This window comes from Equus przewalskii, chromosome 22 (assembly GCF_037783145.1).
Source record: "Equus przewalskii isolate Varuska chromosome 22, EquPr2, whole genome shotgun sequence".
Lineage (NCBI taxonomy): Eukaryota > Metazoa > Chordata > Mammalia > Perissodactyla > Equidae > Equus > Equus przewalskii.
In genome coordinates, this window is record NC_091852.1 from 25826175 (window position 1) to 25841937 (window position 15763).

At 45.2% G+C, this 15763-nt stretch overlaps 1 protein-coding gene and 2 pseudogenes across 1 annotated transcript; all 3 read right to left on the reverse strand.

The window, feature by feature from the left end:
* Positions 1–3163: 3163 nt before the first annotated feature.
* On the reverse strand, positions 3164–9523 carry LOC103540119 (spermatogenesis-associated protein 31D1-like). The gene is made up of 4 exons (XM_008506635.2): positions 9235–9523; positions 8398–8440; positions 7752–7812; positions 3164–7482 (listed from the first exon to the last, which is right to left on the reverse strand). The coding sequence occupies exons 1-4, from the start codon at positions 9424–9426 to the stop codon at positions 7194–7196; spliced, it is 585 nt and encodes a 194-aa protein (XP_008504857.1). The 5' UTR covers positions 9427–9523; the 3' UTR covers positions 3164–7193.
* Positions 3219–4311, reverse strand: LOC139078369 (spermatogenesis-associated protein 31D1-like; annotated as a pseudogene).
* Positions 4854–6908, reverse strand: LOC103540138 (spermatogenesis-associated protein 31D1-like; annotated as a pseudogene).
* Positions 9524–15763: the final 6240 nt, after the last annotated feature.

Genomic DNA, 15763 nt, shown 5'->3' on the forward strand with positions numbered 1-15763 from the left:
GTGTTTAACTCGAAATAAAATAGCTCATTTTAACTGTCTGAGAGGAAAAAAAATTTCTTCTAAATATTTGAAAACAGTTATATAGTGATGTCAGGTCTTTCTCAACACATACAGTTTCCTACTTCTGTACTTTTTGCATGCCGTGGTTTCTGTGTGACTCAGGGACTGCAACACTGGGCACTGAATTTGCTCAGTAAGATTCCTTTCTGTGTGGGGTGGAGGGAGCAATTCACTCAAGTGACTCCTCAGGCCTGAATACAGGGCAGAGAAGAACTGATGGCCAAAGCCCCTCACACTCAGTGCTTTTTGTCCCCACAGCTGTGTCCATCTGTTGTGGATCAGTAGGTCCGCAGGTGGTAAACACCGAAGAAATGTGAGAGCTGTGACATGGCCACAAAGCATGTCTGAGAGACAGGTGTCAGGATGTTCCGATGGGCTTTTGCCCTCTAATCATAGTGTAGGACATTGGATATATCACACATGCCAGATGATAACTGAGAAAGCTGAGTGAGGGGTACCTGGGAAGTTATACAGCTCTCGCGCATGTTTAACATTTCTGTAATAGAAAGCTTAAAAAAATAAAAGAAGTTGACTGCCTCATAAGGAGAGGGAGGGGATGAGAGGTTACTGGCAAGGAGGGCATCAAGTCCATCAAGATGAAGGTTTAGCTCTCTCTCAATAAGGACATTTCAGGAAGTGTCATTCCTTTGAGGTTAGGAAGGAAACCTCTTTTCGTATAACAGGAAAGGAGGAGGAAAAGAGGAATGGGAATGGGTTTTCTTTAAAGTTTTTTGATGGAAAGTTCCTATCTCATGGCTTCTAGCTCCTCTGAATGGTGGTCCAGCACATTTGCTGAGCAATTGGATATGGCCTAAGTGTGAGGAAAGAGAAGGAGATTTGAAATAACCTTGAGTAGCGTCAGAGAGAAAATGGACTAAGGAAGGAGAGATCTAGGCTCCATTTGTTTTGTTCACAAGTTAGTAAGCATGGGATAATTATATGTGGAATGAGCGAATGCTTTCCAGGTAGTACTGGGGCTGAACTTATCATGGCACCAGTACAGTAGATTGTGAGATTTCATCCAATAGTGATCAGTTACTTATAGGAAGGCATTTCTAGAAAAGCAGAGATGGGATTTTGCCAGACAGGAAGGATTAAAGGGGACTGGATGGGGCCCATTTGCAGTGGAGCCTTTTAAGTGTTGGTTACCTGATAGACCATCAAGTCTACCTTGGAGAGGGAGGAAGTGAAGACAAGACCTTGGTGGACAGACGAGGAGTAAGTGGAAAAATGAATGGCCTGGTTGAAAGATTAACAAGGGGCCTATAAACTGGAAGAATCCGGGGATGAGACCAAAGAGTGGGATGTCAGACTATTAATCCAGGTGGCGGAAGTGTTCCTGGTAATAAATTCTGGAGTGTGGCAGTAACGGCACTGGAATGGAAGTAGAGGACCCTAAGATGAGATGAGATAGGAACTGAGAGGCTAGGCTTTGGGCTGGTCTATCTACATGGATGTTCATGCCCTCCATGGCCCCCTCACCTCTTCAAGTTCGCTACCCTGGGCCCCATCCCACCCTTTATCTCTCCCAGGGCCTCCACAGGATCTGCATTCTCTCTTTGACCCTAAGCTTCAGACATTATAGGGCCAATGGCATAACTCTGGACAAGAAGATACGAGTATGGGAGTGAGAGGGCTGTAGTAGACACTGGTTTTGTGTTTGTTTTTTGTTTTGACATCCAGCATTCACAAGTCTTTCTGGGAAAATTACTTCAAGTGCCATATAGGACACTCACCCCATTTTTGAGTCCCAGTCTGTGTAAATGGAGTTGCCTCCCCTCCAGACGCCTATTATAAGGGTGGGTATGTGTGCAGTCTTGGCCAAAAAGAGCATTCCATGGAGCTCCATGGTGAGGTCCCCAATATCTGTAACCCTGATGCATAGTCTAGGACTTACCTCTGGTTCATGAGCTGCAGGTGTTCTGAGAGAAGTCTACCATGGCTCCACCAAGGCCATGAATATCAAAAGAAGCACCTCCATGCTGAACAGGAACTGTACACAGTAAGGGCAAGATCTTGTATATTTCCATCAAGCATGGATGGAAGGAAGCCACCAAGATCACCTTCCCTAAAGAGGGGGATGCCATGCCTGATGACATCCCTGAAGATATTGCATTAGTACTCAAAGAACAGCCCCGTGCCTTTTCCGTATAAGGCATCAGTATGCTGTGCAGTTCTCTGATCAGCCTCAAGGAGCTGGTGCCTCAATCAGATTAGGAAGGGGGTGGAGCAGGACAGGGTCATGATATGGGGATGATGAGACATAAACCTTTGTTCTACTAGCAAGAGCATCCTTTCCCCTCTATGTTTTTTCTTAGCTTCCCATTCACTCTAAGGCATCCTTTCCTTACTCTCAGCTTTATTTTACCCTAGGAGGTAGGGGCTGCCTGGGCAACATTCCTACCACTGACAGTTGAGTGATGCTTTTGCTCTGCAACAAAATGTCATCAATTGGGCAGCCTGAAGAAATACTCAGGGAGGGGAACCACTTGCCCCAGGTGCCTTTCCAGTAAGGAAACCTCAATGTCAAGTCTAAAGGATCCTTCCCCAACACATTAACATGATCCACATGACAGATTCTTAAGCAGCATCTGTGTTGTTCCTAGACCCTCCCCCACCAGCCCAGGATCCACTGCAGCAATACCCCCCAAACAGTGCCATTCAAGGTTCACCTCCCTGTGGGATCCTCTGGTCACTGACTTCTAAATCATGATGAAGCCACTGTTTCTTCCTCCCTGTTATTTACTGAAGTGTATACCTGTCCTTGACCCTCCTTGAGACATAAAAGACCTGTCTTCCCTACTGCTCTGAAGGATGTAAAACATTCAGTGAGGGGGAAGGTGTGGGCTGCTCTACATTTTCCTTAAGGCTAAGCTAAGAGGCAGGAGACAGAGCCCATCTCCTCAAACTTCATCAGGGAGCAAAGGGGCTTTGCGGGGCACCGGACACCTATTTCTCATCAAGAGCTCCAGGGGACTGGTCCCCTTGTAGAAACCGAAGGAAGCAATCAGTGAGAGCTGAACTAACTCCTTCCTTTCCCTAAGCACAAGGCCTGAGTTCCCCAAAACCCATGCCCCCAACACAGTGCACAGAAAAGACATCACTGTTACTAGAGACTCATTTATTGGGGAGAATCAATGCACTGCACAAGGAAGGAATTATTTTAGGGTGGGAAATTTTCTTGTCTGAAAATGCTGGCAAAGCATTTTCTGTTGAAACAGCAGAGACGGATCTCTGAACACAGTGCCTTCAGCAGAGGTGAGAGTGGCCAGAGGCCTCTGGCTGACTTGATGGCTGCAGGTGGGGTGTGGATGCAGCACAGGCTCTGTGCAGGGCACAGGGGAGGGACGCTTCTGATCCAATAGCTGGTCTTAAATGCCACAACTTTCTAGGGGTGTCTCTCCTTATCTCTGATCCATCTAATACTTGTAGGATAACTCTGGCCAGCAAAGACAGCTTTGTGGTGGCAAGACTTGCTGTTTGTCACTTTACAGGAGGGAACTCTGTAGTAGGAAGGATGCCCCTGGACGGGCTCTGCCAAGGCCTGCACTTCTTCTGCCTTCTGACAAGTTTTCCCAAATTTCACCCCAGAGGGAAGGGGCTCTCCAGGGCAGATGATATCACTCATCTGTCTACACCCCTGTATCTCCTCTGGGAACTTCCCAGCATCTGTTTTGATCTTCTGAGCTTCAGTCGTCCTGGTAAAAGCAGCTCTACTTTTATCTGGGCCTCTGCTCTGTGCAGATGACATGGGGATGCCCTTTCCGTGGGAATTCTCTTGCCTTTTGCATTTTATCCCAGGATAAAGCCATTGTAAAAAGGGCTTCATTTTTTTCTGAAAAGGCTTTCAGGAGGAGGCTGTCCCTTCTGTGATGGGGTCTGGGAAGACTTACTCCCAAGTGTCTCCTCTAATGCCATGTCCTGAGTAGGGAAACTCTTCCTTCCAGGTTTGGATGTCCCCAACCCTGCATCCCCTCCACCAAGCTCTTCTGCTTTGGGGCCCAGACGGCCCACTCTCTTTGCAGCAGGTGGGAAATTCTTATCTTGGCACCTCCTTGAGACTTGTGTAGAGACCCAAGGCTCCTGCCACTGCTCCACACTGATTCCTCTATCCTCCAAATGGACGTGTAGCCCCTGGGTAACTCCCATGTCCCCACTGGAGACACCCTGGGCATGAGTCAGTGAGGCCTTGTAAGTCAAGCTCTCTGAGGCAATGGGCCTGGCTCTACTCCCTCTTGTCCAGTTTAGACTTTAACCCACAAAACAGCTGTTCTGTAAGGTCTGGTGATTTAGGATCTTGGGGAACTGAACTTTTTGGTGGGGGGCTTTCAGTGGTCACAGTAGGTTCTACCTTATTCTCATTCACCTTTACCATTTGGAAGCTTCCCAGCTTGCTGGTTGTCAAGATGTCACCAGTTTTTGATTGAAGAGCACCAAGCTCCTTGGCCCTGAATATCTCCCTGGACACGTTGCACATGGAAAAGGGTTCTGCGTTCTTCCCCATCTGTCATATTTCTACTGTATCCCTGGAAATCATACTCATCCTTTGGCTCATGTCCAGCCCCAGCTTGCCTTGTGGGCAGCTTTGGGGGACATCTGTTGCTATTCGAGTCTATCTCTGACTTGCTTTGCCTGTGATGCCATGTGTGACAGGCAGAAGAGTCTGTCTGGCACCCTTACTTCTCTGAACACCCTCTTGGTTGATACCAACCTCTTGGATGATACCAGAGCATGATTGTGTCAGGGTCCCCTGTCCTTCCTTGCCCACAGGTGAGGTGGCCTAGAAAGGACAATCAAAATGGGGCTGAATTTGTTTTTCCCACTTTGTTTCCATGAGGAGATTTAGAGCTTCCTCTAAGGGGCTTGAAGAGCCCAGATTTGGAGTCCACCTCAGAAATTGGGTTGGTTGAGGAGAGAAAGTGGGAATGGGACAAAGACTGGGATGTGCCATCTTTCAATTTAAAGATCTCTATGGATTCAAGGACCCTGCGGGAAAGGCCCCACACCATCCTCATACGAAACCTTTTAATATGGGCTTCCAGCATCTCTTGCGCACTGGAATCAATTAAGGAAAACTGGAAGGTATCCAGGGAGTAGTGCCCACCCACTGATGGTGGCAAACTTCTCTGTTTTATCTGGGTGTGGGCTTTGTCAGAAAGCTGCAGTGTCTGCTTGATAGCATGCCATGAACTGTGCACAGTCCCAGGAAGCCAACCATCACTGATTTCCTCAAACTTCTTGCTCAGATATACTTCCACAACATTTTCAAGGTGTTTCTGACCTAGGCTGCCCCCTGAGGCCCTTGAATTTTTTTCTGACAGACTCACCATGTGACTGTTTATGTCTTTCTCAGAGTTGTACCCCAGATCCTTATCTGAAGAGCTCTCTGGGTCACTCAACAGATGAGCTTTTGGGCCATTCTCTGGGCTATGTCCCTGGTCCTTCCCCATGTCCTTCTCCAGCTAAAGCAGTTCTGAGCCCCTCTCATGGAAGCTTCCAGGTTGGCTCAATCCAACATTTACATTTTTGTTCACAGAGATGCCTGAGAGTCCATGATTGCTCTACAACTCAGATATCTCTGAGAAATCCCTCAGAGGCATCATCAGTGACAGAGACTCATGGATCCTGTGGGGCAGGCCCCACCGGTGTTGGATGAGCCCCTTTCGAATGTGATGCTCTAGTTTCTTCTGAAGCTCATCACTAAGAGAAAACTCTCCAGGAAGAATGGAGATTGAAATATGGGCCTGGGAGGCCCTGTGGTAGAGTTCGGAGTTGAAGGACAAAACTCTTCCTGAGATCTTTGGACCACAGAGGGTAAACCCCACAAACTTTCCTGTTGCTTCTGCAACACGTTCCATTCCAGCTGCTGAATTTCAGATGAGATGAGAGACTCTGATTCATTCTGGGTTCTATGGAAACACCACAGATCCTAATCTGGGGTAATGGACCCGATGGTAGGATTGAAAGTGGGGACTGAAGGTGGGCCTGTGCCTGGACCTGAGTGAGAGGTAGGGGCTGGGATGGGGGCAGAGTGTGAGGCAAGGGTTGAGGCTGGATTTCAGGCAAGGACAAAGGTAGAGGAGGGGGAAGTACTGGGGATTCATGGTCCATGGAAGCATTCGAGGTTCTATTGAAAATGAAGATTGAGGAACAGTCACCAGAGACATGAATAGCAGAGGGCAAGGACTCGCTGTGCAGAGATGGGAGACCCCAGAAGAGCTGGATATGTTTTTGCTGTAAATGATCCTCTGAGGTCTTAGGATATAGGGCTGCTAGTGCAGGTGCAACTCCTTTGGTTTGCCTTTGCTGCTCCAAAAAGGAAGGGAGACTGCCAAGTCATGCTTATCAGCAATTGCCTCTAATGTTTTCCCTGAAGAATTCAGTTGGTAGTCTGCCCTAAGTTCTTTTGGAAAAGAACCCTTTCTCTTTGTCCCTTCCTTCAACATCAAGAAATCACTTCTCTGTTGGACTTGTCTCTCCCAGAGTGCCAGGACATCAGGGCTGAGAAACAAGAGGTGACCAGGCTCTACAAGGTTGGCTGCAGGGTCTCCCCCAAAAGAGGCCTCTGAAGAATGGAGGGCAAGAAACTCTTGATTGAAATCATATGGTGCCAATGTGGAAGGGAACAAGTCTTTGGCATGAGCTTGCCACCAGAATTCAGAATTCTGAAACTGACAGACTTGAAGGGTCAGTGCCTCTGATTGTTGGGACATAAGTGGACAACCCACCAGGGCTATGTGGAGATGAGTTCTCTGGAACAGGGTTCAATAAGATGGAAACTGATTTAGATTGAGTCACAGGTTAAGGGCGGTCTGGCAGTGGTGAAACAGACAGGGTTGATGATACATGATGACAATCCAGTGAATCCATGGGATTCATGGTCTGGGAAAAATTTGGTAAGGGGTTGATGTCTTGGGAATGCGTGGGATCAAGAGAGAAGATGGTATGCAGAGATAAAGCGGCATGTAGGGGGAGAACAGGATCCACTGTCTGAGTGTCATGTGGTGGGAGATGGGGAGAGGCAAGGGGTTGGGGTGGGGAATGGTCCCCTAATTTGGAATCAAAGGGAGAAAAAAGTTCTGGTGACAGAGAGTGACCCAGTGTTGAGGGTGAAAGAAAGCCAGCTAAGGGCATCATTGGGTTAGGTGAGAGAGTGGAGGGCGTGGTAGGGAAGGCTCAGGCAGAGGGGCTGGTGTTCGGCCTCCTGGAGGGACTTCTGAGAAGGCAGAGGACAGAGTGAATGATGATTCAGTCACAGAAGCTGTGGAAACCGCAGAGGACACAGAGGAAGTATCATCTTCCATTTCCTCCAGAAACAGCAGCCGATTGACCTCAGCAGTCGCACTATTACACACTTCACAGAAGGGGTCAGGACATAACAGTTGACGAAAGTGGATGGTATCATGATGCTGGCCCAGGGGGCTGTGGGAGACAGGAGGTACAAAGCTACAGCCAGGCCCAGAACAAGAAAAGGAGGACCTGCTGGCCTGGCAGGGGAGGGGCTACCTGAAGCTTCCCATTACCTTACATCCATGACTTCACAATACACTCAATAGCCCTCACCCCAAGGCCTTCATTCACATACCTGTTCCTATGGCAACCCCCTCCCATGACACAGGCTGCACAGAATCCATGGAATTACATACAACATACTAAAGAGGGATCGGGAAAGAAGGGGAAAGACTAGTCACCTTTTCAGAATAGAAATCAGCTTCCTTTTCTCCTCTGTTTCCCTCTCATAATATCTCCAACCTGGGAAACCAAGAGACTGGGTTATATATAATGAAGGTGGAAGCATAGGTATTATTCCGGAGTCCCTTTTTGGGAGACCTTTGGGATGTTAGATTCTGAAAGCACCAAGAATCAGTAGATGAGGTCAAATGGTCAATGATAATATTAACAAGGTTCACATGTGTATGTTGCTTCATTTATAAAGTACTTTCGCATACGTTATCTCACGTGATGCTCAAAACCACCTTGTGAAGAACAGAGGTCAATGGTTACCTCAAGGAGAAATCTGATCATCCGGGAAGTCAAGGTACTTTCACAAAGCCAGGAGCCAGAAGTTCTGACTCTTGACATCTCACAAGGCCACCTATTAGGCAACCCACTGCCCAGGCCCAGCACTGCTTCATGCCCAGGGGTGGGCAGAGCAGGAATCTAAGAAGTGTCTCAGGTTCTACCTGCCTCCCCATGAGCCTCTCCTGTGAGGGCTCTATTGTCTGAGAGGGACTGTATCTAGCAACTGACATCCTCAGAGGTAAGGACCTGGGACCTCTTGGAAAGGACAGGAAGGGTCACCCTTGGAGAGCTCAAGTGGAATAGGCAGAACCTTACCTCTTGATGTTCCACCTTTCCTTCTCCTGGCTCTGCCCTGATGCTGAGAACAAAAAGAAAAGAATGAGGGGCTGAGGCTCATTTCTCTTGCTCCTCTCTCTAGGAAACTCAAATATTCATTATCCAAGAATAATATGACTCTCTGTTTTAATTAATAGAACTTTGTATTCTTTCCTTTTATTAATTTTATTTTTTTAATTGTAGTAACTTTTATTAATTTTTAATGATGATAAAATAATTTCAATTTTTCCTTCCTTGAAAAACTCAAAGAAAGATTTTTGTCTAAAAGGTTCACACTTGATATTCTCCGTCAGAAGTCTTTTGCTTGAAGAGGCAAAGACTCTGAGGCCCACAGTCACATCTGTGCTCCCTCAGATAGGACCCTGTATCCTGGGACAGAGCCGGGCTCCAGCCTCTGCTCAGAGGCTTGCAGGGGCTCAGGCTGCTTTCCTGATCTGCAGACACGCAGAAGTCTTGGTTGAGGGATGCCTGACATGGGAATGTGACTCATAGTCAACTGCTGGGAACTCCATTCTCCTGCAGAGATCCCAAACTCTCTAAATAACCCAACCCAAGACTACAGAATCACTGAGTATGGGATTTTTTCCTGGAATCCTCCCCACACCCAGGTGGTCTGTGAGCTTCCAATGCAAACAGTCCCAGCTGAACCCCTAGCCCTGCCCAGCCTATTCCCCTGCAAGGATGATGTTCCATCCTCTATTCAGACTTCCCATCTTAGGTGTCTCTCTGAGGCAACCAAACGCATTTTAAAATTGGGAATAGAAATGGAAACAAGAATAAAGAATCACTCTTGGGGGTTTGCCTAGGGTCCCTTACCTTTTGGAAGTCTTTGGCTTTCCAGAAGGTTGGTAAAGATGGAATCCCCACCAGGTAGCACAGGAGCAGAAGGAGCAACCACCACAGGATGGTGAGGTTGGGGTCAGTATCCAACAATGCTGAGCCACAATTCAGACACAACTCAAAGGGGCAATTCAGAAATGAAAGAACATTCCATTGACTGAACTCCATTGTCTGAATCGCAAGGCTGCCTGAGACAACTGAGCTCTGAGAGCACAGGCACTTGACTGTAGTCCCAGGCCTGCATCACAGAGCACTGAAGAGTCACAAAGGGTTGCAGAGGTTGGGGGAGGGGACAGCATGGAGAGGTGTGCCCACAGCCCCTCCCCCACCAGCCCAGCTCTCTCCACTCCTCCTGGGCCCTCTAGGTCCCTCTGCCCTACCTGTCACCCTATTTTCCAACTCCACCCTTTCATCATATCATATATTTACCTTACTGAAAGTTTCTGCTTTTTTTATTTGTACCCCAGATATTACCTGGGTCTCCCTTTACTCTTTGGAGAACTGGAGTGGGTCTCACCAATTCTATTGCTTTCAAAGTCTGAAATGCTGCCTGGAATTTTTGCTGTACCCAGACATTTACACTCAGGATCATATATGTCCTCAAATCCACAGGAACCCAGATGTAGAACTTAAAGTTCTTCTACGCTTACTTAGTTTTGTGAATACAAAATAGCAGATTTTCGGTTTCTGTTTCAGTCAACCTTTACCATCTTTGAGAGGCTGGCGCAATTAAAATGAATAATTCATTATTCAACACTCACAAAACTAATTATATAAAATATAGAATAAATGTAAATAACTAAACCGTCAAATGATCTTGGGGGTGAGTTTGTAGCACTTATTTTTCTGAAGTTAATGAAACTTAAGCTGTATAAAGACTTTCGGGACATGTTATACACACACACTCTCACACTCACAGATCCTTTGACAAACCAATCCAGTATTTTCAAATCCAGGAATAAAGTGTTTTCTCCTTTTGTTCCAATCTTTCATTTTTTATTTTGATCCTACTTTTTCTTAGTCTGCCTAAAATATAGACCGTCCCTGCCCTTTACAGGTGTACAAATCCCTGTCTAGTCCGTGCAGGTTGCTGTAATAAAAATATCACAGATTGTTTGGCTTAAACCATCAACATTTATTTCTCACAATTCTAGAAGCTGGGAAGTCCAAGGTCAAGGCACCAGCAGATTCACTGTCTGGTGAGGCCTGCTTCCTGGCTCACAGACAGCTGCCTTCTCCCTGCAACCTCACATGGTGGCAACAGAGGTGCGGGAGCTCTGTGAGGGCTCTTTTATGAGGGAACTAATCTCATTCATGAGGGCTCCTCCCTCATGACCGAATCGCCTCCCACAGGCCCCATCTCCTTATACCATCACATGGGGATTAGGGCTTCAACATATGAATTGGGGGGACACAAACATTCAGTCCATAACACTCCCCCAAGGCCTGGATAGCTTACATTGTAGGAAGCTGTGGAGCCCCTCAGCCTTCCGCTGGCAGGGTGGGACCCAGGAGTGTCAGAGCCAGGGCAGAATCTAGTCTTGAGCAGCCTCACCTGAGTGCCCTTGGGGGCCCAGTAAATCTGAACTCTTCCTCAGAGTGCCTACCACGAAGAAGGCTGAGAAGCTCTGTCTATATGATCATCCCCACCTATGTTCAAAAATCAAGTACCTGTCACACTTTTTCCAGGCTCCTCCTGTCAGCTTTAAATAATCCCAGTATTTCCCTCCCCTCTTCCTACATCTTCTTTTCTAAACTCTTTATCTTCTTGACAGCTGTCCTCTGAACTGTCTGCTGATTTCTCAAACTGTGATGCCCTTGATTCGACCCCACGGCCCGCACTGTTCCTTGACCTCCTGGGAAAGGGTGAGACAGCCTTCAAGCCTGGCAGAGTCTCCTTTCAATTACGCAGGAACGGGTAATCTGTCATGAGGATAAAAACCTGCCAAGAGGCACCACTTCCTCCCAGCCTTGATATGCAGCCTCAGCCAAGTTTTCATTTAATACATATTTACTGCTGGAAACTAGGAGACACAAGTAAGTACCTGTAAGTCACAGTCTCTGTCCTTAAGGACCTCACGGTGCAGTTTTAGGGAAAAGCCCGGCACAGGTCAAGAGTGACACAACTGCGCAGGAGACGCCCCAGCACATTTGTAAACTGCCAAGCTATCTCGGGAAGAGATCAGAGAAGGGACAGATGCTATGCGTGACAACTGCTCAAACACACCAGGTTCCTCAGGAGGGCGTCCATGTGGGTCTCCCCTCTCCAGTTTCTGGTACAAATTAACACAGATGGTCAAAGAGCAGCTTTTCTTTTTCAAAAGGACATGTGTTGGCTAGATGTCCTTAACATATATTTGTGTGCCTTAAAGTAAAACCTACAAGAAGTTTCAATAAAAAGACTTTTCCCCAAATGCTAATAAGATTCCTTTTCTCAACATGGAACAAGATACTAAAGGTACAACATTTTGGGTTTTGTTTCTTTTCATACCACCAAAAATAAACTCCTTTGAGTTTAGTAGGAGAGGTTCATGGCACTTGTCCTTTCTCCACTAACATCAACTGTAAATAATAAACTTCTTTGTCTGCTTTATAAAGCGTTTGACTTTCAGCACTCTCACTGGATTTTCACAACCACCCTGGCATGTAAGCGGGGCAGGTGTTATTGTGCCCCTTTTATCAAAGAATAAAACTGAAGCTCAGAGGTGGTGAGTGGCTTCCGTAGATCGTTCAGCTAGTGAGTAGCAGAGCCCTGACTACTAAGTCCCCTACATTCTCAACGCTTCTATTTTAAACAAGATTAATAAGCGGCTTCTTAAAATAAAAAGTATGCCCTAGTCCTAAAATTAAAGCACTTGTGCGGCTGAGAATATTCACCTTCTCCATTAAATGCTGGCAAATGTGCAAAGTAAAGAAAAGCATTTTTGTTATTCTGTCACTGCTTAGGTACCTTTTCCTTTTCCCTCTCAGCACCAGTGTCTTTATAGGTTTTCTCTATTGCCCTCTTAAAACTTGCTTTCAAGAACTATATTACATACGACTCTCAGTCAGGTATATATGAATAATAACAGTTTAAAATGTCATCCCTCGCAGGAATATACCTCACACATTTTACATCTCTCTCACCCCTAAGCCTTGTAACGAGCTCTCACCAGAACATTTCAGGTAGCCATCCAGAGGTGGCAGAGATGGCTTGTTGGTAGAGTGAGATCTTCTCCTCACAGCTTCATGACATCTTCCCAATTGACCAACGTCACCACACAGAAGTCTGGTCCCAGATTTCAGACTGCACTTGGTTATAATGTCTCCAAGGAGTATTTTCCAAAAGCTCGACTAGAATAATATGCTGCTATTGGAGGAGAGTCAATAGAGATAAGTCATTAGTTCAGGATTCTCATGCGCTCTCAATTTTCTAGGGACAGTCCTCTCACATCCTGACCACTGTCCCTGGGATGAGCCACATGGAGGCAGCTGTTTTCAGGACACCAAAGGCCTGAAGGAGAGCAGATTCTGGGACAAAATCCTTGAAAATGGCATTTAAAACAGGTGCACGATGCCCTTCATTCGTTCACACAACAAACTTTTATTGAACTCTACCCTGTAGCATTTCTAGTAGAAATATCAACAAAATAAGACATTGCCTCTGCCCTCGGGCAGGTCACAGTTCGTAAGTGAGACATGCAAACAACTCTAATCAAGGGACAGGAACTGTAAAAGAAGTAAGAAAATGAACACAGTGAAAACACAGATAAAGGAGCAATTAATTCTCTTGCCTGGAGGGAGGGAAGAGAGGTGTCAGAGAAAACTTCAGAGTTGGTGCAAAGCGAGATGGGCCTTGTGAGGTTGTTGTCCCCTTCTCCTCTTCCCCTTCCTTCTCCTTCTCTTCTTTTTCCTTCTTTAGACTTTATTTTTTAGAGCAGTTTTAGGTTCACAGCAAAACTGAACAGAAAATACAGAGTTCCTCTATGACCCCCACACACAAACACCCAACCTCTCCCACTATCAACATCCAGCACCAGAGTGGGACATTTGTTACAATAGATTGACCTATATTGACACATTGTTATCGCTCAAAGTCCATAGTTTACATTAGAGTTCACTCTTGGTGTGCTAAATTCTGAGTTTGGACAAATGTGTGATGACATGTATCCATCACTGTAGTATCACACAGAGTAGTTTCTCTACCCTAAAAATACTCTGGGCTCTACCTATGTATCCCATCCTCCCCACTAACCCCTGGCAACCACTAATATTTTTTACCGTCTCCAGAGTTTTCCCTTTTCCAGAATGTCACTCACATAGTTGGAATCGTACTATGTTACTTTTTCAGATTGGCCTCTTTCATTTAGTAATATGCATTTAAGGTTCCACCGTGTCTTTTTCATGCCTTAATAGCTCATTTCACATTAGCGCTGAATAATATTCCATTGTCTGGATCCACAATAGCTGCTTTATCCATTCACCTTGGACATCTTGTTTGTTTCTCAGTCTTGGCAACTATGAATAAAGCTCCTATAAATGTTCCTTTTTTAAAAACCGCTTTATTGAGACATAATTAACATACAATACAATTCACCCATTAAAAATGTACAATTCAAGAGCTTTTAGTATAGTCACAATGTTGTGCAGCTATCACCACAATTTTAGAACATTTTCATCACTCTAAAAAGAAACTCTATTCCCCTTAGCCTTCATCCTTCAATCTTCTTATTCCCCCCAGCCCTAGGTTGCCACTCGTCTACTTTCTCTATAGACTTGTCAATTCCAGACATTTTATATAAATGCGATCTTACAGTATGTGGCCTTTTGTATCGGGCTTCTTTCACTTAGCATAATGTTTTCAAGGTTTGTCCATGTTGTAGCATGTATGAGCACTTCACTTCTTTTTATGGCCAGTAATATCCCATTGGATGGATATACCACATTTCGTTTATACATTGATCAGTTGATGAACATTTGGACTGTTTCCACTTTTTGGCTATTATAAATAAAGCTGCTATGAATATTTGTGTGCATGTTTTGGTCTAGATGTATGTTCTTCTTTCTTGCTTATTCATTTTTGCAATAACTTAAAGTCACACCCTGTCTAAGCTTGGTGCTTTCTGATATTTTGTTCATTAACCATGTTAGACTCCCTATGAAATGAGATCTTTGGGGTCTAAATGCAGTGTTTATCAAATATCTGGGTGCATCAATTCATCCTGCTGCCAACACTCTCAAAATTAGCACTTGAATCAGTAGGAATGAGGTAATGCATAATGCTTACCATTTAAAAATAATGAACACCTTATGTTCTCAAGGTTCTATTCTTAGAAAGTCAGAAAGGGGTGTGGGAAGAGGAAGTGCAATACAGCCAGAGGGAACATGAGCAAGCCTGTAACATCTATGAAAGTACATATCTGGTCACACTAAGGCATAGGGTATGTGCCTGAGAATGAGAGTAGCAAAAAATTAGACTGAAAAAGTAGAAGAAGGCTCGATTGTGAAAGACTGTGAATGACAGTTTAAGAAGCTTGAACTTGTGCTGATGGCAGTGGGAAGCTAAGGTTTTCATAAACAGAAGAATGGCATATCCAGATCTATGTTTTGGAAAGATGACTGACAAAAGAGAAGCTGGTTAAGAGCCAGGAAAAACAAAGAATTGTTGTCCCAGTCTTCCCAATTAAAGTCCCAACATTCAAGTGAATGGGACCAGCTCAGGTCATAAGAACACTCCTGAAATAATTACTGGGAACCAGAGAATACTATTGGCCTAATCTAAGTCAGTTCTACTCAAAGTGTGGTCCACGGACCAGTGCCTGTTCCCACATTTTTGTTACCATCTGCAACAAGATAAGCATAGAAATTAAGGATGGTTAGAAAATTTTATTGCACTTGACAAGACTAATTAAATCTAATAAAAAATTGAGGCTTGTATTTTGTATGTCTTTATTCTGCGTGTCATTTTTCCGGTGATCATTTATATTGTATTTTACACAAATATCAGTTCACAGTGGATGAGGATGTGGGAGAGAAAGCAAACTGGTCCTTCACCACACATACTTTGAGGAACTATGGTCTAATGTACTTGCTCCACTGTGAAGCCTGGCGGCAAATCAGCATTCTGGAAGCACTCAGGGAGACTTTGGGGAGATCTTTCCCTCTTGCCATGAGAGAGGACAAAAACAACTGTCCACTAAAATTGTGGAACTGAATTGGGAGAAAGGAAAGACACTTCCAGACTTATTCTAACTCTCCTACTTTCTCATGCTTTCTTCCACAATGACCTCCCCTTATTCACAGTCCCTGGTAAGAATTCACTCTGCATAAGCTTTGGATATGGCCATTTTAATAGGCTAAACATTACATGGCCATTCACCTACCCTCCCCACTGGAACTTTGATTATAAGAATCAAAGCATTTGAATGGCTCTCCTAAGCCATTAAGAGAAAAATAACTTTGAGCTAAATTAACACAAGGTAATTACTAAACTGAGCCGAATTCCTTTGCCCTGCTCTTGACATTG